We start from the raw sequence: 26,460 nt of genomic DNA, 5'->3' as shown, positions 1-26,460 counted from the left end.
GTTTTCAGTGGGACACTATATGACTACCAAGCACATGCCTTTTTTGCAAGCAATGGAAGGGGCACGCAGATATTGAGGTGGGGTCAGTTCAAGGGTGGATATGGGGCTCGATTCTGAGGTAAAAGGGCAAGTTCAAAGAATTGGGGTGTATCTTGAAATTTATTATCGTCCATCTTAAAAAAGATTCAGAAGGAGTAATTTGCTCATTTTGCAAAGCCTTCAAAAGACAGACTTCTGCAGGGATCAAGAGTAAGAAGAGACAAGCACTCATTTTCAATTGAAACATTTAATAAGGGCTTTAATTTGAAATATTTCAACATACAAAAACAAAACTACATAGAGTTAATCACACTGGCATGGAGTGGACAAATTGTAAATACACGTTTTTTTAAAATCACATTAAAAAACAAAAATAATAAAACATCACTTGATGGCACTGCACAAAGGGACAGGGGAGCCAGCAGCAGCACGGCCAGGCTACAGGCCACAGTGTCCAGCTGATTATGGTACAATTCCTGGTGTGGCGTAGAAGCTTCATTCAGAGACCTCCATCTCCATCTTCTCCTGTTTCACAGGTTCTAGTGGGAACCGAGGGCAAATAAATTCAAATATCACCATAGAACACAGACACACACAAAAAAAAAAAAAAATAATAAAAAAAATAATAATAATAAAAAATTATATATATATATATATATATATATATATATATATATATATATATATATAAAATAAATGTTTAAATAACCGCTAGACAGGTAATCATGCCATGAAAATTAAAGTTATTCAGAGTAGCAAAGTTAAGCCAATATGAGAAAAATAAATTGAGATGTTCTGATCTCACCTGTTGCATTCTCCTTTATCGTATCCAAGACACATTTCTTGACCTCCAGGCCGATGGCTTTGGATAGTGGAGGAGGCACAGCATTTCCAACCTAAAAAGGGACAGGTGGAGATGCTCAGACAAGTCACAAGCAGACTGAAGCCTTAACAGCAAAGAATTGTTTATTTTTAAGGTGACCTACTTGTCGGTGTTTGTCAAGAACATTGCCGAAGAACCGGTAGGTATCTGGGAATCCTTGAGAGCGAGCGCATTCCCGCACACTTACAACACGGTGCTGCTCAGGATGCAGGACCCGGCCCTGAGGTTGAAACATTCCAACAAATTAGCTCAACTGGTGCTCATAGCTAGGTTGATCAGAACAGAACCCAGAATCCACTTTCTCACATTAAGTCAACCCTTTCCCTACCCTAGACAAAACTCAAAACTTCAACTCTACTGGGAGTTCCCAACCTTTTTCCATTACAAGGACCGGACAACATTAGTCATATTTCTGACGGACTGGTGGCAGAGTCATTGGTAGTATTTTGAGAGAGGGGGCGCTGATATTAGCTGGGGTCTGGGAATTTCTGATATTTGAATTTCTCCTCAGGAATTTTTTTTAAAACACTGGTTGTTAAATACACCATTTTAACATGGTTTGGGAGGGGCAAAAATACCTCTACAGAGCAAGCAGAGTCAGTCTTCTGTCTGACTGAGGTGACGTGAACATTGGCTACCTGCATAATCTCTTCACTGCTTGAAACTACCCTGCATGGAGACTTTCATGTTAACAGGGCTTAAAGCAATAAAAATGTCTGTGCCTGAAGTTAGACATTTATGAGGACATCATATGCTGTAGTGTGATTAAGATTTGAAAATGGCCAAACATACCAGCTCACACCTGAATTCAGGCATGGTGCCTGAACACTAAGCCCTGCGTTAACAATGGAGATGTTACCAAAACTATATCGGCTATGCAGATCTCCAATTCATTTCACAGCCCACATTATGCACTCACGTCAGCGAGACAAGTGTTTTTTTTTCTCTTTTTTTAACTGTTCATTGCCATTGGCCATTTGCTACAATATGTACTTCTGTTAGGCCTACAAGTTGCGATTTTCATTTTTTTTAATTAGGCCATCTAATCACTATGCTGTTTTCATGGACGTTGCACTAATAGCCTACATGGGCATGCCTGTAGGCCTACCCCTTATATTGTACGCCTCTATTTGAGGACACCAAATTAAGTATTTCTTGATCGAGGAAACAAGGAATTTAGTTTATTTTTCCTTCAGTCCGTGGTTCCATAACACTATTCAATTGTGCCGCAAGTCAGACAGAAGCACCGGGCATAATATAGCCCAATTCGTGACTCAGTAGACCAGCAATTATATAGTATTAACAAACATTCTCCGGTGCCCACCTGCTTGCCCATGGGCTCGGGGTTGGTGACCGTGGTGCTGAAGAAGCCGTCCCACTCCAGCCTGCCGTAGAGACCGGCCCAGTGGTTGTGGCGGTTGCCCGTGTGCGGCAGGCACCAGGGGATCAGGGTGTTGAACTGTCTGTCGGCTGGGTCACATGGCTTTCCTGATGAAGACGGAGGAAGAGAAACAGCAAACAGATCAGATAAGTCAGCAAGTGGCCGCTGGCTACGCGAAGCCAAACAGACAATACTTTTGAACAGGTTTCCTGGTTGTTCATAGAGTGCCGCAGAGGCTGGGGATTGACTCCCAAATGCCTTTGGGCTCAACCTGAAAAGTGGCAGAGGTTGCGTCAACCAAATATCTTCCGTCATTGAAGGAAATTAAGAAACAATGACGGAGAAATGTGACTGATAACTCACTTACACACATTGGAACCCCGATTACCAAAGCTCAGGCCAAAGATTGCAGCTGCAGCGGGGACAGCTTACAACAGCACCGTTTAGCCAGCTGGTTACTAAGCTAAAGTTTGTTGGTTAACTGAAACATTGTGAAACAATTGTTTGCCGTTTGCAATTTTGTTAAATCGTGAGCATGTAGCTTTTGACTGATTGTGTAGCTTTACGCATGTAGATGCAGCGACTCCTTGCTTCTCCTGAACGTGCAGTGTTTTTTTTTTTGTTAAAATGTGTTTTTCAGAATGTTTATCGCATGTACAGCCGACAGCAACTGTTGCAGATACGGAAGGAAAACAGAAGTATCGATGTTTTGGACATAAAAACAGACGCTGGCAGAACTGGGAATACTTCGCCTGCCTACCACAAATTCGGACCCGTCTGCTTCACCTGGCCGGCGTCACCGCAAGCGGTGTGCCAGGACAAGGAAGAGAGGCAAGCGAGCTGGCGTCGGAACAAGGCTAGCAGCCAACCCAACTCGCCCAGCAATACCATCCATATTCCTGGCGAACGTAAGATCACTGGACAATAAGATGGACGACATTCGGTTGCTAAGATCAGCAAACAAGACAGTGAGTAACTGCTGCGTGACTGTTTTTACTGAATCATGGCTCAACGATAACATCCCCGACTCTGCTATACACCTGGAGCAGCTAACGTGCTCGAGCGGACAGAGCCCTAGCAGACAAAACGTGGTGGAGTTTGTGTTTACACACATGATGCTTGGTGCCGAGACGCTACGGTAGTACACAGACACTGCTTTCCACTGGCGGAGTTAATGATCAAGTGCCGACCCTTCTACCTCCCCAGGGAATTCTCTGTGATTCTGCTGGTCGTGGTGTACACCCCCCCCCCCCCCAGCAATAAAAACAGTGACAGGAGCATGGCACTGAATGAGCTGTATCGGGCCATCAGTGAACAACAAAGTGAACATCCGGATGCCTTCACAATCGTCGCTGGAGATTTCAATCACGCCACTCTCAAAACTGTACTACCAAAATTTCACCAACATGTAAACTTCCCAACAGGGTATCTGCACATTTTCCAAGTTCAAATTTTTAAGACCTTTTCAAGACCTCTAAATGAAAAAATTAAGACTATACCACAGCAAAAAGATACATATGACAACTTAACAGTTTTATGCAATAGTTTTTTTTCTACTAATTTCACCCCCCACCCCATTTTGGATGTCTACAGAAGTTACCAAATATATTTTGCTGAAAGAAAAATAATTGTGTACGTGAATTACCTTCACAGCTATAAATGCCCAATTTTAGGGTCTGGGCTGCTTTCTTTTGAAGCTGGCTGTATGTAATTGGTTGTGCTTACTGATTAAGGCTGACTGTTCTTCACCTGTGTCTGTAGTAGCCTAGGCTACTTGCCAAAGACATGGATTCCCTTCAATTTTTTCTTCAAAATTAGACTAAGCTATTTAAATAGGCCTACTTTATATAATTTACTATGTGCATCTATTGTCCCATATGCAGCACAGCAAATTAAAGTTAATCCACTACTTTACATTTTGCATACCAGTTGTATCTAAACCAACCAAAGCTTGACTGAAACATTGTAAAACCTCCTCACATGATCCTGCTGAAAACTGCTGATTTCATGTTCTCATTGAGTGCCAAAAACGTAATATTACGTTTTTCCTTCCCATGCGTTATATGTGATTTTGGGAACTCTGATGAATGGAAATGAAATATGACGATCGAAAACTTATGAAAACGCACAATCTGGACATTTTATCATAACCCTGTTGCCGCTTTGGGTTGAATCAGTGACGCATGCACGTCAGCTCAAAACCAGGCCATTTTTGTGGGTCTATCACTAGGTGGCAGTCTCGCCAGGTCACTTCCAGGAAACTTTACAGGCAACACTTCATATTTCCTGAAAGACGTTGTTATATCTCCATTTCTAGAAAAAAGAAAAAAAAAAAAAAGAAAAAAAAAAGCAATTTTGATGAAAAAACTACCCACTGTTTAGCTTGGGATTTCTCAGGAACAGAGGTGTGTAGAAATGCACAGTTTGCACCCACTGAGAGCTTAAAGTCTCACCTTTCAAACGAGCCATTGTATGTGTTCATAGCTATAACACAGAATATGCTGTGGCTGTACAAAAATCAATGGTCTAGATTGCTGGCACTCTAGGACAAAGCTTCCAAAAACAGCTTGGCATTCAATGAGTTTAGCATGCACGTATTATGAACGCACGTTTTTTTTTATTTTATTTTTTTTTATGTAGCCAGTCGCCGACATTCAAAAAATGTTGTTATATTTCAAAACTTTTGCGAAGTAGGCCTACTGGGAAACGCTGGCAAGCAAGCTGCTGACAGATGTTACATTATAACCTAGACAGATATTTTCTTCCCGATAGGCTAGGCCAGCAACACACGCTGGAAAGATGCAAACAGATCAACTTTAACATGTACAGTAGCCTATTTCCTCCTGATTGCGAAAACGTCTTTTCTTTTTCTGTCAGTCCGTGGTTCCTTTATAAATTGCGCAGCAAATGATCAGACGAGTGACCGAAGCACTGCGCATAATTTGACCAGCAGTCTTCGGGTCGATAGTTTGTGAAACGATGCTTCGTCCGAGCAAAGATTCTAGATGCCCAGCGCAACTCCAAAAAGGAGGACAAATGAGCGTCCGGCTTGAGGCTGCGCCAGACAGGGCTTTTAAAATCCATATGTCTGGCCTAAATTCGAACGTATGGCCAACCTATCGCTAACTCTGGCTTACCAACTCTCTCATTCTACCGCTCACGTAGACTACCTGCGTATCTCTCAGGCTACTGTAATACCGTTTTCACACCTTTAACCACACCTCACTCTGCAAACACTACACTTTCTCCCGTAGCCTTATAGTCACTTATACAATTGGGTTTTAAATACACGAAACCTGATGGAGACATTTCACGCTCTCTTGCACTCACTGGCGGTCCCATACGCAAATTGAATACCTCCCTTTCGAAAATTCAAGACATCCCAGATAATTTAAGACTTTTTTTTTAGGCCTTAAAACCCAAAAGTTGTATTTAAGACTTAAGGATCTGCGGGAACCCTGAACAAGAGGACAAAACACCCTGGACCTTGTTTACACCCCACAGAAAGAAGCCTACAAAGCCAAACCCCTCCCCAACATCGGACAGTCAGACCACATTAGCATCCTGCTGCTGCCCCGATACAGACAAAGAGCAAAAGTCACCAAACCAGTTCTGAAGGAGGTGAGAGTGTGGCCGGAGGGGGCCGTCTCACAACTTCAGGACTGCTTTGAAACAACAGACTGGGATATTTTCAAAACAGCTGCCACCCACAACAACCACATTGACATTGAGGAATACACAGACACTGTGACCCTGCTATATCTCCAAATGCATCGATGATGTTACAGAAATAAAACACTTCACCACTCGGGCCAACCAGAAGCCATGGCTGACAGGAGACGTCCACAGACTGCTGAGGGCCAGAGACAAAGCCTTCAGAGCTGGAGATGTAGCTGGCCTAAGAACAGCGAGGGCTAACCTGTCCCAGGGCATCAGGAAGGCAAAAAAGGATTACAGACAAAATAACAACATACTTCAAAGACAGCAGACGCACAGAGCCTGTGGCAGGGCATACAGGCCATCACTGACTACAAGCCTGCGCCACGGAGCTGTGAGAACACCACCTCTCTGCTCAATGACCTGAACAGTTTTCGCCCGTTTTGAAGCACAAAATGACTCACCCACAGAAAACCCCACCTCCCCCCCACAACCAACCCCTGTACCGGTCCTCTGCCAGTGTGAAGAGGACACTAGCCACCATTAACCCACGCAAAGCAGCAGGCCCAGACAACATACCAGGCCGAGTGTTGAATGACTGTGCAGAAGAGTGGCGCCGACTTGACTTACAACCGCTGGTGTTATAAGGAAAAACGACAAGTAGGCTAATGATAAAAATAGCTATTGATGGATTTTTTTTATAACCCCTTCCGACAACACAACCACTGGTTGAACTAGGGTTGCTGCTTTGAACTTTGCCTTTCCAAGGCAGGAACGCCAACTTGGAGGTTTACACAAAACACTCCCCTCGGAAATGAACCCTACCCACATTTTCTTACATCCCATCTACTTTTAAGGGATCAGACCAATAAGGAGGATGTACATCAGAACCATGTTCCTGTATGGTCACAGAGAGAGGCACGCATACATCAGGCCCTGTGCAGAGAAGCGGAAGTGTATGTACGTGCTGAATTCTTGCAAACTTCACAGCTCTTGCAGTGAGCAACACCTGCATGCAGCAAAAGGAGTGGTAAAAAGCAGAGTTCTGCAGAAAGACCAATGATATGGAAAAGGGACCACACACACGTTTTTTTTTTTAAAGGCCACCCTAAGCAATGCCGGGTAACTTCGTTTGAACGTTAAGACATGAACAGAGAGCTAGCTCGCTACTCCCTCCCCCTCCCGTGCAAAATTCTTCTAAACACATCTTGTTGGTGATTTGCTGGGTCCAGGTTGTCTTTCTTGCCATTTTTGAAGCCTGGGCTGTCCAGAGATCATGTGTTTTTTTTTTGTTTTTTTTTACAGTGTATTCAGAACACAGGCCTCTAGCAGATGGTGAGGTGATGTTTGCTGTAAGTGATAAAAAACTGTTTTAGCCCAAAAAACATGACATCGCTTAGAGCCCCTCTGATCGCGGCCCTCCTCCTACCTCCAGAACAGCTGCACACTCCCCTCAGCGCGCCCGTGCTGCTCCTGCCGTTCTTCTTGTCCGAGTGAGAGTAGCGCAGCTTCTTGGTGGTGGTCCCATCGGTCAGACGCACTTCCTTGTTGGGTAGGTCCCTCCAGTCCGAGCCTGGGGCCAGGGGGATGTGGCGCATGCGGGCTGCCACCAGCGCACTCATGTCCTATAGCAACACACATAGAGAGCTCACAGTAATACTTTACTTGAGTCTCATGTCACTCTTATGTCAATACTGTCATGACACATTAAACCTAACTTATGACAAAAAATGACACTTAATGACAGAAGCGTTATGTCAAACATTTATGACACGTTCATGACATCGATACTGTTAAGTAAAGTGTAACCGAGCTCACTACAAGAACCCTCAAACCAGCTGAACCTCCTGCCATGTGACTAACCCCATCTAGTGGTGACAAGTGAAGGGTGCAGACTTGACTAAAAACACAACCCACTGCTGCACCCAGTCACAGTTTTCTGGGGATGGGGGATACCTAGTCAGTTGCCTAGCATCTCATCTAAAACCTCTTCACTACACAGATAAACATGCATAATGCAATAAGCCTAAAGCCTGGATAATGTATTAAAACAGCTGCAGGAGGCTCATCTCATTTTGTTTTTTTTGTCTTGCATGGTCTTCTAACTTAACATACCCCATTGGCCAAACCATTAAAGGAGAATTCCAGCCATTTTTCACATAGATCTGTGTCGAGGTCACCGAGTACTGTCGGTTGATCATGTTCAAATGTGAAATGGCCAGAATTCCCCTTTAGCATTGCTGTGACACTTCCCTCCCCAGAGGAGCCCTGGGCAGCAGTGGCAGCAGGAGTGTATGGCTCCTACCTTGCATATGTGGTCCCTGAGGATGGGCTGGTACTGGGAGCCTCGGATTTGCCTCTGGAACCAGGACTGCGGTTCGCCGTTGTAGGAGATCTCCAGGGCTGAGGCGCCGTTACGGATCTCTGGGAGGTCCGACATGGTGTCCCGCACAGTGATTGTGCGGTAGATGCCGCCATTACCCCTGCAAAGGAATTGCATTTCCATTGAGAAATGATGGAACTAGCCAGGCAAATATGATTACATTTCAGCTGCTCTACCTGTGGGTACTGCTAGCCTAAAATTCACCCTAAAAATCGCTGATTTGCAACGGGAATAGTATTTTGAAAAGGGGTCAAATGTTTATGATGTTAAATGAAGAGGCTGCAATAAACTGGCTGACTAATCTAATAAAGACTGCATTCCATACACATCTGTATTGAACCCAACGTCCTGCACCTAAATGGTTCGGTACAAATAAGTGTACCTTTACACCCTTATTTCAGATGCGTTATAAACGGTCAGGGAGCAGTCGTGGCCTACTGGTTAGGGCTTCGGGCTTGGAACCGAAAGGTTGTCTGTTCAATCCCCGACCAGTGGTAATGGCTGAAGTGCCCTTGAGCAAGGTACCTAACCCCTCACTACTCCACGAGCACCGCTGTAGCAAGGCAGCTCACTGCTCTGGGTTAGTGAGTGCTTTACCTCACTGTGTGCTATGTGTGTTCACCAATTCACGGATGGGATAAATGCAGAGACCAAATTCCTTGTATAGGCAAGTATACTTGGCCTAGAAACCAGATTTACATTTACAAGGTAAAAGCGAGGTAGGTTACAACTCAAGCAGCTACAGGACTCTTACCTGGTGACGTTGGACACAAACTTCTTCTCACCCACGACCACGTTGAGGGAGCAGGCACGTGGGGCAAAAACGTGTAAGGGCTCAGGGTAGCGAGGAAGCTTCTGCCCTGGGGCAGCAGCCAGGATGATGGCCCTACGCCTCGTCTGGGCTACACCGTACTGCCCTGCCTGGATGTGCAGGGGGCAAGAGAATACTTAGGACACAGGTAACCATCTCCAAGCAGAGGGGTATATTACCAAGCGTCACTGGCTCAACCAGGTAACTTCAGGAGTAACCACTGAGCTCCAATCACCAGGTCACTTCTAAAACACTACTGCATTGAGCAGCTATTGTTTCTAGAGATGAGCGGTTAGCCCAAAAGCTACCTTACCTCAAGTCTTAACTCTTCAAACAGCACAGGTGCCCCCAAGTAATACAACTATCGTTTGGCAATATGGACAAAATATCACAATATTTCAAACTACGTATAGGGCAAATTATATTATGGTACTGGATCCTGCCAGCAGAGAAAGACCAACATATGGACACTACTTCAAATATATGTTTACAATACAAGACCAAAGACTCATATTTCCACATGGCCACTGAACAAGGGGAGGACTTGCCTGCAGTACTCCAAATGTGCACTGGTAGCCCATCTCCACAAGGCAGCGCAGTGTCAGCTTCAGGACCATGGAGCGCTTGAAGGACACAAAGTTCCTGACGTTCTCTAGCAGGAAGAACTTGGGCCGGTAGTAATCACAGTAACTACAAGTGGGGACAACACACTCTGGATGAAGCAGGCATTTAAGATTATATGTAATAGTTTAACAAAACAAAGTCATTGAATTCATTCCTGATTCATATCAGGAAACCCATTACAAACACAAACACACCTCAGATAGGACACCACCAGGGAGTTCTTGAACTTGGAGTATGTGCGTGAGTTGAAGCGGTTCATCCCGCTGAAGCCTTGGCACGGAGGCCCCCCGCACAGCATCTCCACGTCCCCCTTCTGGGGCAGCTTCTGGCCCAGAGAGTTGGTCTTCTCCCCGGACATGACCAGCTTGAGCAGCACGTTGCAGTCCTCCGTGAACACAGTGGTGCCCGGGTTGTTGAGGCGGAAGGCCTGGGCTGCCGGGTCCCACATCTCAATGGCCCACTCAGTCTCAGCGATACCTGTAGGGAGACAGGGACTTGCATTTAGAACTACTGATTTCCATCGACCGTGAACATTTTTGCAATTAAAGATGGTGGCAATAGCAAGAAATGTGTAGAAAATGTAATGACTGCTTTTAGAGTCAAGATTTGTTCAAAATTGTTCAGAGGCAAAAGCCTGTAAACATGTTTAACAAATGAGGAGGCCTGTGTGGGTGGGTGTTTAAAAAAATAAATTAATTAATTAATTAATAAAAAAAAAAAAAAAAGGTGCTCAAGCTCCCTAGTTCTGAGTTGGAGAGCAGAGCGGAGTTGGTGCTCACCGGCCTGGTGGAATCCCTCGGACAGACCCCCACAGCCAGAGAACACGTCCAGCGTGCGCAGCTTGGGGACCTTCTGCTCCTGAGACTCCTGGTCTGCAGCCTCCTGGGCAGCGACAGCCTTCCCTTTGCCCTTCCCTGGAAATTGCAAATTTTAGCGAAGATCAGAGAATGTCTAATAAGGGGAGAACCGCCACTCTCGGGAAACTTCCAGTTTCTGAACTGGTTGTATTTCCCGTTCTGGTTCCATGTGAGCGCTGACGAATAAGTGCAGAATGAATGGAGGTCTATGGAGCTGTACCCTCAAAATCCACTTTTCTCAGGATATAATTTTTTTGTGTAGACATTTGAATGTTGCTGTAAAAAGCCTTTCAAATGTGTAAATGACATCATTCATTAGCAGAAAGCTAGTGTTGTGGGCAACAATAACCCAACCTGTAAGAAATCAAAAGGACGTGACTACTCGTTCATTCAACTTATGACCTATAATCCATATTGAGCTTGCAGAAACCACAATCAAATCTTTGATTTCTCAACGGCAAACAGGTGAAAGACAAATTTAGCTGTCTAGCTCCATAGACCCCCATTGTTTTTGCACTTATTCGTGATCGCCCCTAGCGGAACTGCAACAGATTGCAGGTACAATGAAGTTAATAGGGAGTGATCCGGCTCTGACATCATCCAAGGTACAAGAACTTAAGGTACAAGGGACTTTTTTTTGTGATTGGGCAGAGAATGAAGTCATACCTTTGCCCTTGCCTTTTCCCTTGCCCTTGTTAACAACTGAGCGAGCATGGTTGGGTGGATCTTCAAAGTTCTTGGTCTTTGCATTGTAGGCCTGACAACAGAATAGTAGTGTTAAAAAATTCACAATTGCATTCGTGTAACAAAACGGTGCTACATCGCAACATATTACTACATGACCCTCCAATACATAGACTGAAATTAATCCTTAAACTGGTACAGTCAGACCGGCATGACTAGAAAGTTGGAAATTGATCGTTCTAAAGAATCCGGGTTCATTGAATTCAAGATGGAATTTTAGAACCTTACATTGTTGCAGAGCAGAATCTTCTATTAAAATGTTCAAAACTTCCTGCTGAAGGGTTAAGTATCATGGCAGTCAAAAGTACACACCTCCATGAAGTAGAAGCGGTCAGGACCTCCATTGGAGTAGTCCTGCAGGTTCTCAACCAGGTCCTCTCCGTACTCCACCCGACAGCGGCCCTGCACCTCGGACATGTCCACGGTCACCTCCTCATCGCTCCAGTACAACTGGTTGATGTCCGTGTGGTAGCCAGCCTTGGCTCCCTTGTGAGTGTTCTCTGGCCTGGGACGAAAGGATTTTGCATTTAAAACGTGGCAATTGTCTTCTAAATGAAATGTTGTAATTCTGCTTCGTAAAATCATGTGAAGGTGCCATTAGCATAACATTTTACATGCATTTAGCTCAGCAACCAATACACTGAGTTTTTGCTCCCAAGGAATCAAATGACACATTGTCATTACTGTAGGTGGTGTGGCTACAGAATACACTCCACCTGTGACCAACCAGTTTTTTTTCTTCTTCTTTTTTTTAATGACTATGGCAGGGGTGTCAAACTCAAATTCACAGGGGGCCAAAATTAAGAACTGGGAGTGTCGCCGGCCAAGCGCAACATTTATTGAATAACCGATGTTTTTATTGAATTAAAACTATATACACACAAGAAAAAAATAGAATGCAGGCATTTCTGAATATAGCCTAATAGAAAAAATATATTGAATATCTGAAAAAAAAAAATATATATATATATAGGCCTATTTTTTGCAGGTGAACTATAAAAATTGTAAATAACATTTAACAATTATCAAAATTGTAACTATTAACAGTTAACAAACTCCCTCTGAGAATGGCCGTGCTGTTTGCGCGATATCCTGTGCAACAGTAAAACTCACTTTTGCAGCATCATCACTTGTAACTTGGCTTGGGTAGTCTGCCTTGAAAGCAGACTTGCTTTCAATTCTCCCACCTTCTGTAGCTTAAGCTTCGCATCCAGATCTTTGTATTTGTCTTCATGTTTAGTTTCGTAGTGCCGTTTTATGTTTTACTCTTTAGTGACAGCTACGGTGAATCCACATACCAAGCAAACGGGTTTGTCCTTGAATAATATGAACGTATAATCGTTTTCCCACCTATCTTGAAAGCTCCGATTATCAATCTTTCGCTTCGCCATTTTCGTTGATAGTGTGTCTGGTTGCATGGATACGCGTTTTGTTTATGAACAGAAAAGGCAACATTAACGATGCAACGCATTTTGGGATTTGAAGTTTTATCGATGTACAGTATGTAGCAACTTGATGGGCTGCGCTCATGCGCTGAATAGAATAGCGTGCTGGGCCAGCTCTAACGCGGATGCGCTGAAGAGAATACTGTCGGGCCAGCTCAGATATGGATGCGCTGTATAAACTACGCGGCGGGCCACTTCTAATACAGATTGAATAATGACCTCGCGGGCCACAAATAAGCAGCCCGCGGGCCTGAGTTTGACATCCCTGGACTATGGTAAAAGCCTGTGGTAGTGGACAAAGCTAACCCCACCTGTAGAATTTGTACAGGCGCAGCTTGACCTCTGCAGTGTTGGTCTTGTTGCTGCGCTTGGTGCAAAAGATCTCCTTGATGCGGCCGATGCGGAAGGGCTCCGGTGCGTCCAGGTTGGAGCCCTTGATGTAGTCGGAGGACTTCCTGTAGTACTCGGGGTACAGATCCTCGTCCACATCCTCCTTCCTGTGTGGGCGCTTCACTGGGCTCGCCGCCTTGACACTGAGGAAGGACAAACGACACATGCTATCAGCGGCAAACACACAGTAAAGGCAGGTGGATACTTAGAAAGAGAAAGGTCATACCATAAAACAATGTTAACATTTTCGATAACTACTCAAATGCATATCTATCAAGTTGGACACACACACACCAAAATGCCTCACCTGAAGTCAAAGGAATCTGGCAGCAGGTAGACACCATCTCCCAGTCTGAACTGGTCTCCTTTCAGGCAGGCCATGGCATATAAGGTTTTGTTGTCGCTTGTCTGATCGTCCAGGGGCTCCAAGGCATGAGGAGTCTGCCGCTCCACATGCTCAGCGTTCCGTGTGCAGCTGACGCAGAACCTACAGACGAGAACCACTGGGGTCATACATGCTGCTCAAGAACAATAGTACAACCAACTTAGTAAGGGAACTAAGTTCCATAAGCACTCACTTGTATTTAGAGTCCTCTGATGGGGTAACCTTGGGAGGGGTCTCGAAACGGGCAAAGTCATGCTCGTACCACAGCTGGTAGAAGAAGCTCACGCCATCATCCTCGATGAACTTTGCATTCTCCACCTCCTCCACACCACCCTGCGTGCAGCAATTGATCACAATATGGCATAAGGAACCTCTAAGTGCTGCTCAGTACAGGCGGTCAAGCTCAGCTATTCAAACGGAGACTGCCTTCCTCAGCCCAAACTGTACTTGTTCTCTATGGTTTAGCAGCGTTGAAGAAGCTGAGCGTTGAACTTTCAAAGCGCAATGCGAGCGTATTAAATTGTCAGGGTTGTTTAGGAACAGAAGTTACGCTTGCGGCTGCGGATTGGACCTACCTCCATGAACCAGTTGTCGGAAGGCGCTTTATAGGTCACATTGACCTTTCCGTGAATGTAGCTCAGGTTCATGTCCTCACACTCATCCACCAGGAAGAGTTCCAGGGGGTCTGAGGTCTCGCCCAGAATGGTCTCAGTACCACGGGAGAACCAGTGAGCGTGGAACATCTTCTCGTCCGCCTCCCACATGGCTGTGATCCTGGCAGCATTAAATCAAGCGTTATAAGCCTTGACCACAGGAAACGACTGTACATATACCAAGACTTTGCACTTTCTTTAAACATGGATTACCACTTTGGCATTAACTTGGCACAAGGTCTAAATTTTCCATCGCTGTTAGAAAGTCTACAAGCCAAAATATAATTCAGTGCAGGCTTATTGATGCCCAACACCGTAGATAAGTAAATGGTTATTGTATTTAACAGCAATTTTAAATAAATTGCATAAATAAAGGGAGGTAATCTATGACTGGTACATTAACTGAGGACATACTTGAAAAATAACATTTAATGAACTAAGTGGCTCGAGCTGGGGTCCGAGGTCATACCTGGCCAGGAAGAGAGGCCTGGACGGGTCATCAGGACTGACAGACACACAGTCTCCCACCTCCAGCACCTCATCATCCACACACACCTTCATGTAGTATTTCTTCTTACCCTCCACCTGCCAAAAAACACAGCACACAGGTCCGTATCTCTATTGGCCAATGGGAAGTGTTACAGTTGGCACAGGGTGTATGCCAAGGTGAAAGCCAAGCGCGCGACGCGTGTGTGTTTACCTTGACTGGCTCTCCGACCCAGGACTTCTTGCTCTGGCTCTTTTTCTTCTTCTTGCACTGAGACGTGACCTTGGCGGCGGGCTTCAGCAGGGGCAGAACATCCTCCTCCTCGATGTTCTCATCCTCCTCCGCCTCCTTCACAGCTAGATTGGGACATCTACACACACAGAAACACATTTAAACCACACACACACACACACACACACCAAACTCACCCGGGTGTAGGACACATCAAATAGAAAAAGAAAAAAAAAAAAAAAGAAAAAAAAAGTAACTTGGAAAGCAGTTTTGCAAGGCAGAACTGCAGTCCAGATGGAGACAAGCTGCTGGGGGAGTGAGTGGACGTCATTCCATTACTCACTTCGCAAACACGCCCCACTGGCCAGTCTGAGCTCATTAGTGCACTCTGAGCTAGCAAACCTCACAGCCAGGGCCCACGCACACATGCAGGGGCAGGCCAACACACACACACGAAGAGGCAGAGGAAAGACTATGCTCACCTTCTCTTCTGACAGGCCTGCTTGCTGCGGCCACTGCCCCCAAACTTGAGCATGTCTTTACAGGCAGAGCACTTTCCACAGTCTGGGGACTGGCACACCTGCATGGGTGCATGCAAAGAACACGTTTAAAGGAAATCACTTATTTTTTTTCCAGTGCTGTATAACCCAAAATGTGTGCCTTCATGTAAATACTTTGCTCTGTAGCATTTATAATACTAGCCAAAAGCTAAATGTAGGCCTTGTTAGCTTCTCGCTCATAAGAGCCTGCAAACACAGCAATTACTGAGTTACTGGTTAATTTTTTTTTTTTTTTTTTTTTTAAAAACACTCTGATGGGGCTTTAAGAACATGCAGGTGGATTTGAGGCAAAGCAACACACCTCACACACGCCACAGCGCTGCCTCTTCACCCCGCCGCCCTCTTTATCGTTCTGGTCGATCTGGTCCGAGAAGAAGGTGTCGAAGATCTGGTAGACCAGCTTGGTGGTGGTGGCTTTGGTGGGGCCCTTGAGGTCCTTTTCGATCTTGGTGGGGTGGCGGATGGCCTGTCTTCTGGCAGCTCTCCTAGAAAGAGGAAGGGCAAGGCTTCGGTATCAGTATTCAGTACCCACACAGCACCACATAGCGTCCAATGAAAACACAAACGTCTAGTTGAAGAGGAACAGGGAGCCATGCAGGTAGAGATGACATCACCAGGCCACAATGAAGCACAGGAGCCCTTACGGTAATGGGAGACAAGTACCCAACAGAGAACAAGCTGGGTCCAAGCACTTTTGGAAAACAGAATCGCCCTCTGGAAAGAAGTTTCCATAGTTGTTGACCTATACAAGACACCGATTAGCCTACTTTTGAGTTTTATCAGTTTGGTCAATAAAATATGGGCCACACACACGTGGAAGTTTTAAAGGCTGTGTAATTGGCACACCATCTCCAATCATTCAGTGACTATAGGATTAAAAGGGCAGAGGGAATTGCAGTGCTTGGACCCCTGTATATGATCTCTGAAAACAGCACAGAAACACTGTAGGCGAGACATTGAGCCAAATTTGTTGCACCTCTTTAAGATGCCAGTCACACTGCTCATGGTGAATAAAAATGTATCTATTTTAAAACAAACTTTTAAATGTTCAACAAGCCTTAATGCAATCACCAACAGTCATGGACAACTGGCCACAACAATGCACCCACTCATGACCAGTCACTCCACAATGCTCGGTGGACGGACTTCAAGAACAAGAGTGGTACCTACCAGTGCAACAGCATGCTGCGTTAAAGAACATTAGAGGGGTGGTTAGACACGAGGGGGGAAGCACAGCTAAAGAAGCAGCAGCAGGAGAAAAACAAAATGTCCCCGGCTAACCGGCGGCTCGTTACATAAATGAAATGCTAACACAGCCCAGATGCAGTAACCACATCAAACTGTGTGGGGACATTAAACTTCTGCTGAACCAATAGGGCAAGGCAGAGGGAATCTCAAGTGGTGTAATTTGGGATGGTTTTTAAATGTGCAGTCAAACTGAGGAAAGGTTTGATATTGCAACTTCTAAACTAGGGCAAGGATAAGCTATTCCTCAAGACTGTAAAGTATGTGATTAAGGGGTGTTGGGTGGGGGCAGGGTGACACCTTTGAATTTTCCATTACATGAGTGAATTTCAGGTCTTTGAACATTGAACTTGACTGCTACAACCGATTACAGCATGTAGCAACCAAGATCCTCTGCACCTATGCCTTGGTCAGCATCAGCAGACAGTTTCAGGGGTTGGGGAGTGTGTGAGGGGAACATGTGCATGTGGTTGCTGTGGGGGGGGGGGGGGGGGGGGCACTCTAGACCCACCTCTTGCCGAGGGTGACACCAGCCAGCTTGATGAGGTCCCTCATGCAGGGCGTGACTATGATGGGCTGCTCATCAGTGTCGCCGGCCTCGTCATAGCTCTCCACCTGTTCCACCACAAACTGAGCATGGCGCAAGAGCGTGTCCTCCGTGAAGCGGTTGAAGTTAAGGCCAGCAGGGGGCACTGTGGTCTGGGGAGACAAACAATTAAGCACAAGTCCAGATCTCCATATGTGCGCAAAGATGGCAGCTTTGGGTCGTTTTTGGAGGCCACCTTCAGAGGTCTACACCAATGACAACCATGACTTATAAACACATACCTCTATTCTGTTGAGAAGGTCTTCATAAGTGCAATCTTGGTTCTTCTGCAGGAACTCCACTACAATCTTGCTCATGTAGATCTTCTCCTGCATGAGTGCAAAGATGGGAGAGTACTCCTCGCTGGGGTCCATGAGGATGTAGTCAGCAAAGGCTGGAGACAAACACCACACAACCATGTCAGACAGTACTCAGAACTACTGTGAAATGGGTACTATAGTGCAGGGGTTCACAACCTTTTTCATTACACAGACCGGTGGCAGGGACATGGTAGTATTTTGAGAGGTGGTGCGGATCATATTAATGGGGGTCTCTATCTGAGAATTTTAAATACGCCATAACAGAGCAAGCAGGGCCACATTTTCTATCCAACTTCAGTGACGTGACCATTGGCTGCCTGCATAAGGTTATTACCACCTCACTGCTTGACACTACCCTGCATGGAGATATTTTACGTTAATAATTAAGATGTTAGCAAAACTAGTTTTTGGTTAATGGAGATGTCCGCAAGTCCACATTATGCGTTCCCTTCATGTTTAAAGCAGTCATCGCATAGGCCATTTGCTACGATATTTACCTCTGTTATGTCTCAACAAGTCGCGATTTTTTTTTTTTCCTGCAGTGAATTAGGCCATCCTGTTTTCAAGGACAGTTACAGTAATCCACTTCATTCACCGTTTTAAATATCATTGCTACTAGCCTGCCCACCATTGGTTTAGTTTGTCAGTTTCACTTGCAGACACACATACACATTGAATGGGCACCACTACCCCTAATTGTACGCCTCTATATTTGATGACACCAAATTAAGAAGTATTTCTTGATCGGGGAACCTTTTTTTTTCTTTTCCTTTCGGTCTGCGGTTCCATAACATCATGCAATTGTGCCGCAAATTAAGAGAAGCATCAGGCATAATCTAGCCTAAATTCATGGCTCCATGGACCAGCAATCTATTTGTCAAGGAGGCTCATAGTTTGAGAAACTCCGATCAAAGCCTATGCAGTTGCTTCCTATAGCATTTTTTTTTTTTTCCTCCCGGCAGACTGGTCAGGTCCTGTGGGTTGGGGACCCCTGCTATGGAGCAGGTTTTGCACATTACACACGCAATACTAGGTAGGCAGTCAGCCACTTACATCATGTAACTTCATAACTTCTGAATGACATTACCTGTAGTGAATCCAATAAGAGCCTTCTCTCCACCATCAAAGCCAGTGATCCACCAAGCATTAATGGGTCCCAGCTTCTTAGCAGGCACACCACCTTTGAGAGAAGAAAAAGCAAATGCTTAGACATTGAAGCTGAAAGTAAGGCCTATAGATGCACACACGCACGTGGAAGCTGAGCTACATGCCGTACCATCCATGCAAGGGTTGTCATCATAAATGGGCTTGACACCACAGCTAAAGTACAGCTCCACATTCTTCTCAATGAGGCCGGCGTCAAAAGGACACAGGTGACCACGCTTGTCATAGACACTAGTCAGAAAATATAAAGATCAAGTTAATATAGAGGTGGCTAAAAATACATTCTGGTGTACATGTGGGGAAAGTTAGGATGGCTAGATAATTCAATGAGCAGCAAATTCAATAAAACAGCAAATACAAAACAAATAATAAATACACATAAAACAAAGAAATATATTTAAATACAACAGAATAACAATAATCAGATTTTGATTGAACAAGTTTACATGTTGTATTTAGTAAAAAAATCCACCTGAAGTTGGTGATTTTGTGTTGAGGCAGTTCTTCATAGCTCTCAAATCCATCCTCATTTGAGTCGAAGAGGGAGAGGCGCTCATCTGTAAGCATCTCCGGTTCATCCAGCTGTCAAAACATGGGTGTGGACACCCAGTTTTATTCCGCAAACTAAATACAACAGTCTTCAAGGAGATATGCAACTGAGATGGACTCACTGCCAACTGCTTATTCACAGTTTCTGAAATACTTATTATACAAGGAGTACTCATCCCAAACATCAGATTAATTCTAATGACTTGACAGAACAATTGCATTTGCAGAATGCAGCCATGTTCAGCTTCATGTGTGAGGAGCAAAACTCACAGCATCATCAGGGTCTCCCTGGAAAAACTTGAGGTCGGCATCATCCAGGTACTGCCTGCAGTCAGGACACTTAGGTGGTGGCGTCTACACACATGAACACAAGGAAGTATGAACTATCAGCAACCCCACGCACACAGGAAATGTGGCTAGGAAATTTTGTCTTCGAAAAGATTTTAGCCTAGATGCTACAGGCTGATAACCTGACACTCGCCAGATGAATTTCGTTCCGCCTAGCTCCGCCTAGCTCCACTCACATCCATCTGGGATCAGTTCCGTTGAGTGTGATTTCAGCACAAGATTGTATGGTAGAGCCAATCAGGACGCAGGGCGGGAGTTTCATAGATGTGACGTAGCGTAGAAGCGACTGCGAGACTGTTCTCATCGTCATGGGTTGGCTTCGAAGTGAGTGGTTGAAGTAGCACGTCAATAGATGACGGACAAGTGGCTTATCCAATCTTATGCAAGGATTTTTTAATAAGGCCCAGCCTTCTGAAGCACCACTCCAATGGATCGATCCCAGATGGATGAGTGGAGCTAGGCGGAACGAAATTCATCTGGCGAGAGTCAGGTTAACAGGCTGAGAGCCACAGGAGGAATTCCGGGAGGGAGGGGGCTGCCGCAGCTGATATTACCTTGGCTGGAGCCACAGGTTTGTTCTCAGTGGTGGACTCCCTTGTGACTGGCCTGTGGAGACAGAAGCCAAGACAGTCAAGCCAGGGTTGTTAAAAAGCACACATAACGTTTCAGTTGACTGGCATGTAGCAGGCAAACATAATGCATCTTAAACCTACTTTTCATCAGTTTCCAATTTAAGGCGCTTCTCTTCATGGACCTGCAATAGAACATTCCATTTATTATTATATCGCTCACTGTTGCTTCCTTTTTAATACTGCAGTCAGAATTGGTGAAAAAGGTAAGTGTCTTACCTCTTCAGAATCACCTTCCGGACTCTTCTCCTCTGCAGTGTCATTTGTAGAATCACCATTCTCCATCTCATCAGATTTCCGCTTTGGTCTAGGAAGGAGAACGGAAAAATACCTTCAAGTCCAGTCATAACTTCAAGAGAAGTTGCTCAATATAAATCTTGCAAGCAGAGTTGAGAAATGAGGCACTTACACTCTTGAGAACATCGATAAGATGGTTGGCTGCTTTCCAGAGTTTCGGGTGACTCTTGACCCAGCTGGAGATTCTAAAGAGAGGAAAAACGTCAGATAGTGAAAATGGAACCACACAGCGTGCTACTCCAACTGGCACAGGCCTCAAATCCTATTCTAGAGTACTCTAGCAGACAAGAGCCCAGAAACAACACTCATGCAATGCATGGGGTTTGACTCACTCTTGGGTTCAGAGTCAGACTTGCTCCGACGGCCTCTGCCCTTGGGAGCACTTGGAGACTTCATGGAGTCTCCCTCCTCCTGAGTGTCCATGGAAGCCTCTACTTCCGCGTTGTCTTTGTGGTTGCCGTTGCCATTCTCAGCGAAGCCATTGGTCTGGCCATTCGTCTCCACACCATCTCCCTGACCTCCATTGTCCAAACACTCCACCTGCTTCAACACTGCTTTAACAGCAGAAATGTAGCCCTCCTGGTGAGAGTAGAGGAAAATTCAGTCAGCCGAAGAGCCCATTTCGCTCACAAAAACAGGTCGTACCATGTTCTCCCCCCACCCTGGTATACCACAGTAAAGTTTGTGCTGGGTTTAAAGAGGGAAGCCCTTTCCCAAGTATATAATTAACCCGCTGAGGTATAGAACTAGTTTGTGTGGCCTTGTAAGTATATGCACAGGGAGTTTATTGCGCATCTCCATCACTATAATGAAATGGACACATCTCCATGGAAAGTGAGGACTCACAACAGACAGCTCCTTGCTCTTCAGCTGAGACTCAAGGGTTTTCAGTTGGTCCTGAGTGTCAGTGAGCAGAAACTCCTGCAATAACCTGAGCTTCTCTTTAACACACTCCTAAGGGGAAAATACAAACACTCACTCAAAACAAAGAACCAGGTAACACCAAAATCACAGACTTAATCATGACGAATATACAAGATTGACATTAATATCCAAGTTTGATGAGTGCATATTCTGTGATGTGATGTTAGAGAGGCTAACACTTGTCCAAAATAGTCAAGTCAGTTTATTAATTACATGGTTATAGATATTGATAACATGAGGGACACAAAGGGAGGGGGGGGGGGGGGGGTCTCACTTACCTCATCTGACAAATTATCCCCATCTTTATCCAATACCTGTAGCCTGTAACGTGATAAGGACAACACACACATGCACTATCATTATTACTTGGACATGTTCAACTGATTAATTTACACTTCCCATGTAACATTAACTTAGAAAGTCTTAGAGCTTAGGTGTCTAAAGCTGATAATAAAAGCGTGGCTCTTTAGAGTTCTGTCCTACTCAAGGGACTGACCAATAAACTAGGGAGAGTTTAAACGTGAATAAACATTTGCTAGCATACTGGCTAACTTAAAGATGCGAGTTCACTTCTCTTGAAGTAGCAAACAGTTAACGTGTTAGCCTACATGCTTTGCTAGGCGGATGCTGCAGGATACGTATAACGGCAGCAAGCCAAGCTCCAAGTCATGGAACCCAGCCATCTTTTAAGGTGCACCGGTTGCCCGTTTTGTAGCTAATGTTAACAAAACGTCAGATAGCAGAGTGAACCGATGAACTTAGTTTAGATTTGCACGTTAGACAGTTTTGTTGCAGTTGAGACGCAGCACGCCATCTAGCCAGCTATCTTGTTAGCCAACGTTAGGGGATCAATCATGTTTGGCTAGAACATATTTGGCGCCAAATTCAGACAGTGTGACCTAACCAGAAACCCAAACATGGAATGGGACTAATGATGGTCAACATCACACTAACGTCACGAACGAAGATGACACGAAATCACATTTTACATGACAGACAAATACACAGGTAGCATCACGACCAAATGAGTTGATAATGTAGGTAGCATTAGCGAAAAACATTGACGTAATGACACAAGGGCTACTAAGTTGCAGGATCGTTGTAAGGGAGTGACAATTTTACCAATCCACAGCAAAATAACTTGCCAACAAGAAAACTAGCCTAAATGTCGACAATCCCTTTTCAAAGGGGAAAAATATAGCTAACGTTATGGCTAGCACAAAACATACCGTTCCCTGACATCCTCTGGTAGATGCAATGAGGTCTTGGTAGGCATTTCAAGTCGAAGGAGAACTACTATGATAATAAAAATAAGAGCGGGTTAAAATCAGAAATTAAAAGACGCCGTTAAAACCAGGATGGCACCAACTGCAATATCACTGCAGAGGGGGGAAGATAGGGTTTTTATGGGTTCGCAGCTGCAACGCGCGGGCCCTTTTTTCGCGCGGAAACCCAGGTACGATGGACTGTACTACTCACTTGACGCATAGGGGTGCTACATGTCAAACACTGTTTATATTTCCATTTAATAATTCATCTTAATATACCAAGACCAATCACGAACGACAGCTTTAAATAAAATCGTGTTTTAAAAAGACAGTGAGGATATATTTAAGGAATTTTTGGTAGACAGCCCATACTATTTATCAGCAACTGCCTTGGTTGTTAAAGATTTTGAGACCCAGGAAAACATGCAAAGGATTTTACCAAAACCTCAGACACAGAGGGGGAAACAACGGTTTTGTAGAAAGCAAAATTATTTGTATTAGCATTTTGTAGTTGAGGACAGAGAAGAAACCTAACAAGAACACTGCAGAATAAGAAAACATATATTGGTCTACCATATTACTTTGGAGCAGGCCTTGCATACCAACTGTTTTTGATTTGATTGCCCCTATGTATTTTCTGACCTATTATGCTAATTACGAGGGAGTAAATTATCTTTGTTGTCAACATCTTTACAGCAATTAGTCAGACGATGGTACTTAGTTACATTTGGAGTTACGTCGTGTGGAGAACTGAAGTGTCGTCAAACGCTGTCAGTGAAGATAAATGAATAAATAGATAGCAGGGTATCATGAAAAGTTGCTTCATGTAAATGTGTTTGTTTAGTAGGCAGAGGTGGACAAAGTAGGCCTACACATACACAATTCCTTTACTTAAGTCAAAGTAGGCTATAGACACACCTTGTTAAAAATGACTTTATTAAAATTTGCTCAAATCAAGTCAAGTCAAAGTTTAAGGCTACTTGAGCTAAAGTAGACTACAGAAGTTGTTTTTAAAATACTTATAGGCCAAGTATTTTATTTTGTCAATAATAGCGTGTACATTCTTTGGTCACTAAGACTTGAACAGGCCTTTAGTTCCTTACATACAACAACAACATTTTTCCTATTTTCATAACTTTGCAACTGTTAAGAAATGGATGCAATATAATAGACTTTATATTATGATTTATTTTGTGTTCACAAATCATTTTCTCTGCCAAATACAAACCAGGACAACTCAATTATGAGTAGGCTAGTTTATGTACCATCTAATGATGTAAAGGTCTAGCTATGTCAGGTCAGGTGATTTAATTTCATTCCAACTTCTCCATGATCATGGAGGATGATATGATCAGGAATCTGCTGTCACCATCATTACTACAGCCAAGTTCAAATTTAACTATTTCAAAAAGTATTTTTAAGGTCTATTACATTATCGCATTTAAATAATCACTTCTAATGTGCTTTAATAATGAGTATTTCATGCGGAGTCAAAAGTACAATATCTGTCTGAAAAATGTATTGGACTAAAAGTTTCCAAAAATATCAATACTCAAGTAAAGTGCACTCAAAGTGTACTCAAAAATATACCTAAGTACGGTAATCATGTAAATTTACTGAGTTACTGTCCACCCCTGTTAGTAGGATATCAAAGAATAGCCAGAAAGAGTAGAGTAGGACGATGATGATTATGCAAAGTAGGTTTTAACAACGTTCTACACCAAAATGTAAATGTAAATGAGGTTTCTAGGCCAAGTCAAGGAATTTGGTCTCTGCATTTATCCCATCCGTGAATTAGTGAGACTCACAGTGAACACACAGTGAGGTGAAGAACACACTAACCCAGAGCAGTGAACTGCTACAGCGGTGCTCGGGGAGCAGTGAGGTGTCTTGCTCAAGGCCACTTTAGTTGTGGATGTGGAAGAGCAGTGTTCAACCACTTTCCCCACCCACATTTTTTCTACTGGTCAGGGATCGAACAGGCAACCCTTCGGTTACAAGACCGAAGCCCTAACCAGTAGGCCACGGCTGCCCCAAAGACTGCTATCTGACGTGTAGGCTAGGCTGACAAATTTACTTTTGTACAAAATGTTTCTCTTTCTCTTTTCAGTGATACACCAAAATAAACAACAGAATCAAAATGGCAACCCAAAATATAGATATGGATGATACAGTTCTTGCAGTTCTGTTCCAATTATCTACTATGCTATGAGAACAGCCATGGCCTACTGGTTAGCGCCTCAGACTTGTAACCGGAGGGTTGCCGGTTTGAACCCCGACCAGTAGGCATGGCTGAAGTGCCCTTGAGGAAGGCACCTAACCCCTCACTGCTCCCCAAGCGCCGCTGTTGTTGCAGGCAGCTCACTGCGCCGGGATTAGTGTGTGTTCACTGTGTGCTGAGTGTGTTTCACAGATTGGGATAAATGCAGAGACCAAATTTCCCGGATAGCACTTACTATACACTTACTAGAACATCATTCGGAGTATTTCCTTAACATTTATATAACTGACTCAAAGCAGTATGAAACAGTTATATGTATTTATTAAGTGGGAAACAATTCAGAGGGAGTCTACATTATTACAGTAGTAGTGTATAAATCTCTCAAGTGGCTGAACATCAAATGCATGGTATTTCCATACAGATAGGCCTACACCTTGTCAGTAGGCTAATGATTAGTTACTCAGTTTGACCACAAGATGGCAGTCTTTGATTAAAGTTCCTTACATTCCAAATGTCAGCCAGACAACAAACTATGCTGGACTTTAACTGGTTTAAGTCCTCTCTTCCTCTTGTTCCTTGTGTGTGTGTGTGTGTGTGTGTGAGCGCATGCCTCTGCTGTACAGACAGCGCAGCTGTTCTTGCGTGGCTTTAGTCTGTGGCAGGTTGCTGTGGGGCTGATGTCACTTCCTGCCGAGAAAATTTTGGCAGGATTCCCAGGAGCACTGTCTCCCAGGGCCGTTCCAGTCAGCGTTCCCACCCAGGAATCCTGGACATCTGACAGCAACCAGGCCAGACTCCCAAGGCCCTCTTCCTCGCTTTTCTCCTTGGCCCCGAATCTCTCCTTAGGCCAAGACCTGTGGTCATCCAGCTCCACTCAGCCTCCAAAAAACACGCCTTTCCCACACTGCCACTCCTATTCATCACCCCGTCAGAGACCCTTTCCTCCTACCCCACCCACACACTTGCCCCCTACACATCTGCACTCCTACGCTCCCCCGCGTCTGGCAAAGGAACGGCTGTTTGTCAGAATTCAAGGCCTAGAGGGAGCCGGCCAAGACTGCTTTGCATATAGCTTTCATGTTGAGGCGAGTTGGGTCCTTTGCTGTGTTTCTACTTGATTGAATGATTCTTTAAATCATACTAAAAAAAAAAGTCACATGAGTACTGGTGATAGAATAAAATATTGTCCTCATCCCCACTATTACATGTGAATGTATTACCTAGTAGAAAACAAATAAGGCAATGCATGTTTTTAAATTCCATTTATTTTATAAAAAAGGACAAAAAATGTTTATGTACCTCTATTAGTGTTTAAAATTGTACCAAGTCAACACAGCGTGCTACTAGACACACATGGCTATTGCACAAGACATTTCATA

General features: G+C 44.4%; 1 protein-coding gene across 1 annotated transcript; it reads right to left on the bottom strand.

Moving 5' to 3' along the window:
* Positions 1-281: 281 nt before the first annotated feature.
* Positions 282-23,030, bottom strand: dnmt1 (DNA (cytosine-5-)-methyltransferase 1). The gene is made up of 34 exons (XM_076266370.1): positions 22,822-23,030; positions 21,871-21,913; positions 21,515-21,622; positions 21,001-21,247; positions 20,781-20,853; positions 20,591-20,678; positions 20,456-20,496; positions 20,297-20,348; positions 19,665-19,748; positions 19,318-19,427; positions 18,958-19,076; positions 18,769-18,861; positions 17,604-17,755; positions 17,287-17,474; positions 15,832-16,015; positions 15,453-15,550; positions 14,953-15,109; positions 14,722-14,837; positions 14,175-14,373; positions 13,793-13,932; positions 13,522-13,701; positions 13,136-13,357; positions 11,692-11,884; positions 11,302-11,392; positions 10,558-10,692; positions 9,973-10,255; positions 9,699-9,844; positions 9,098-9,260; positions 8,266-8,443; positions 7,390-7,585; positions 2,247-2,410; positions 1,026-1,142; positions 845-935; positions 282-578 (listed from the first exon to the last, which is right to left on the bottom strand). The coding sequence occupies exons 1-34, from the start codon at positions 22,866-22,868 to the stop codon at positions 535-537; spliced, it is 4,542 nt and encodes a 1,513-aa protein (XP_076122485.1). The 5' UTR covers positions 22,869-23,030; the 3' UTR covers positions 282-534.
* Positions 23,031-26,460: the final 3,430 nt, after the last annotated feature.

This window comes from Alosa pseudoharengus, unplaced genomic scaffold, assembly GCF_046254945.1.
Source record: "Alosa pseudoharengus isolate Yale_2024_CS ecotype anadromous, Long Island Sound unplaced genomic scaffold, YU_APseudo_1.1 YU_APseudo_1.1_scf_4, whole genome shotgun sequence".
Lineage (NCBI taxonomy): Eukaryota > Metazoa > Chordata > Actinopteri > Clupeiformes > Clupeidae > Alosa > Alosa pseudoharengus.
Note: the sequence above shows the minus strand (reverse complement) of the source record. Positions and strands in the feature narration are given on the sequence as shown.

Bases quoted from the DNA above. Each gene is read 5' to 3' on its own strand.
- dnmt1 (XM_076266370.1), bottom strand. From the start codon at position 22,868: ATGCCTACCAAGACCTCATTGCATCTACCAGAGGATGTCAGGGAACG. The intron at 20,854-21,000 runs GTGAGTCAAACC...TCCTCTCTTTAG, and splicing joins GTCTGACTCTGAACCCAAGA to AATCTCCAGCTGGGTCAAGA. The intron at 10,693-11,301 runs GTATGACTTCAT...TGCAATTTCCAG, and splicing joins GGGAAAAGGCAAGGGCAAAG to GGAAGGGCAAAGGGAAGGCT.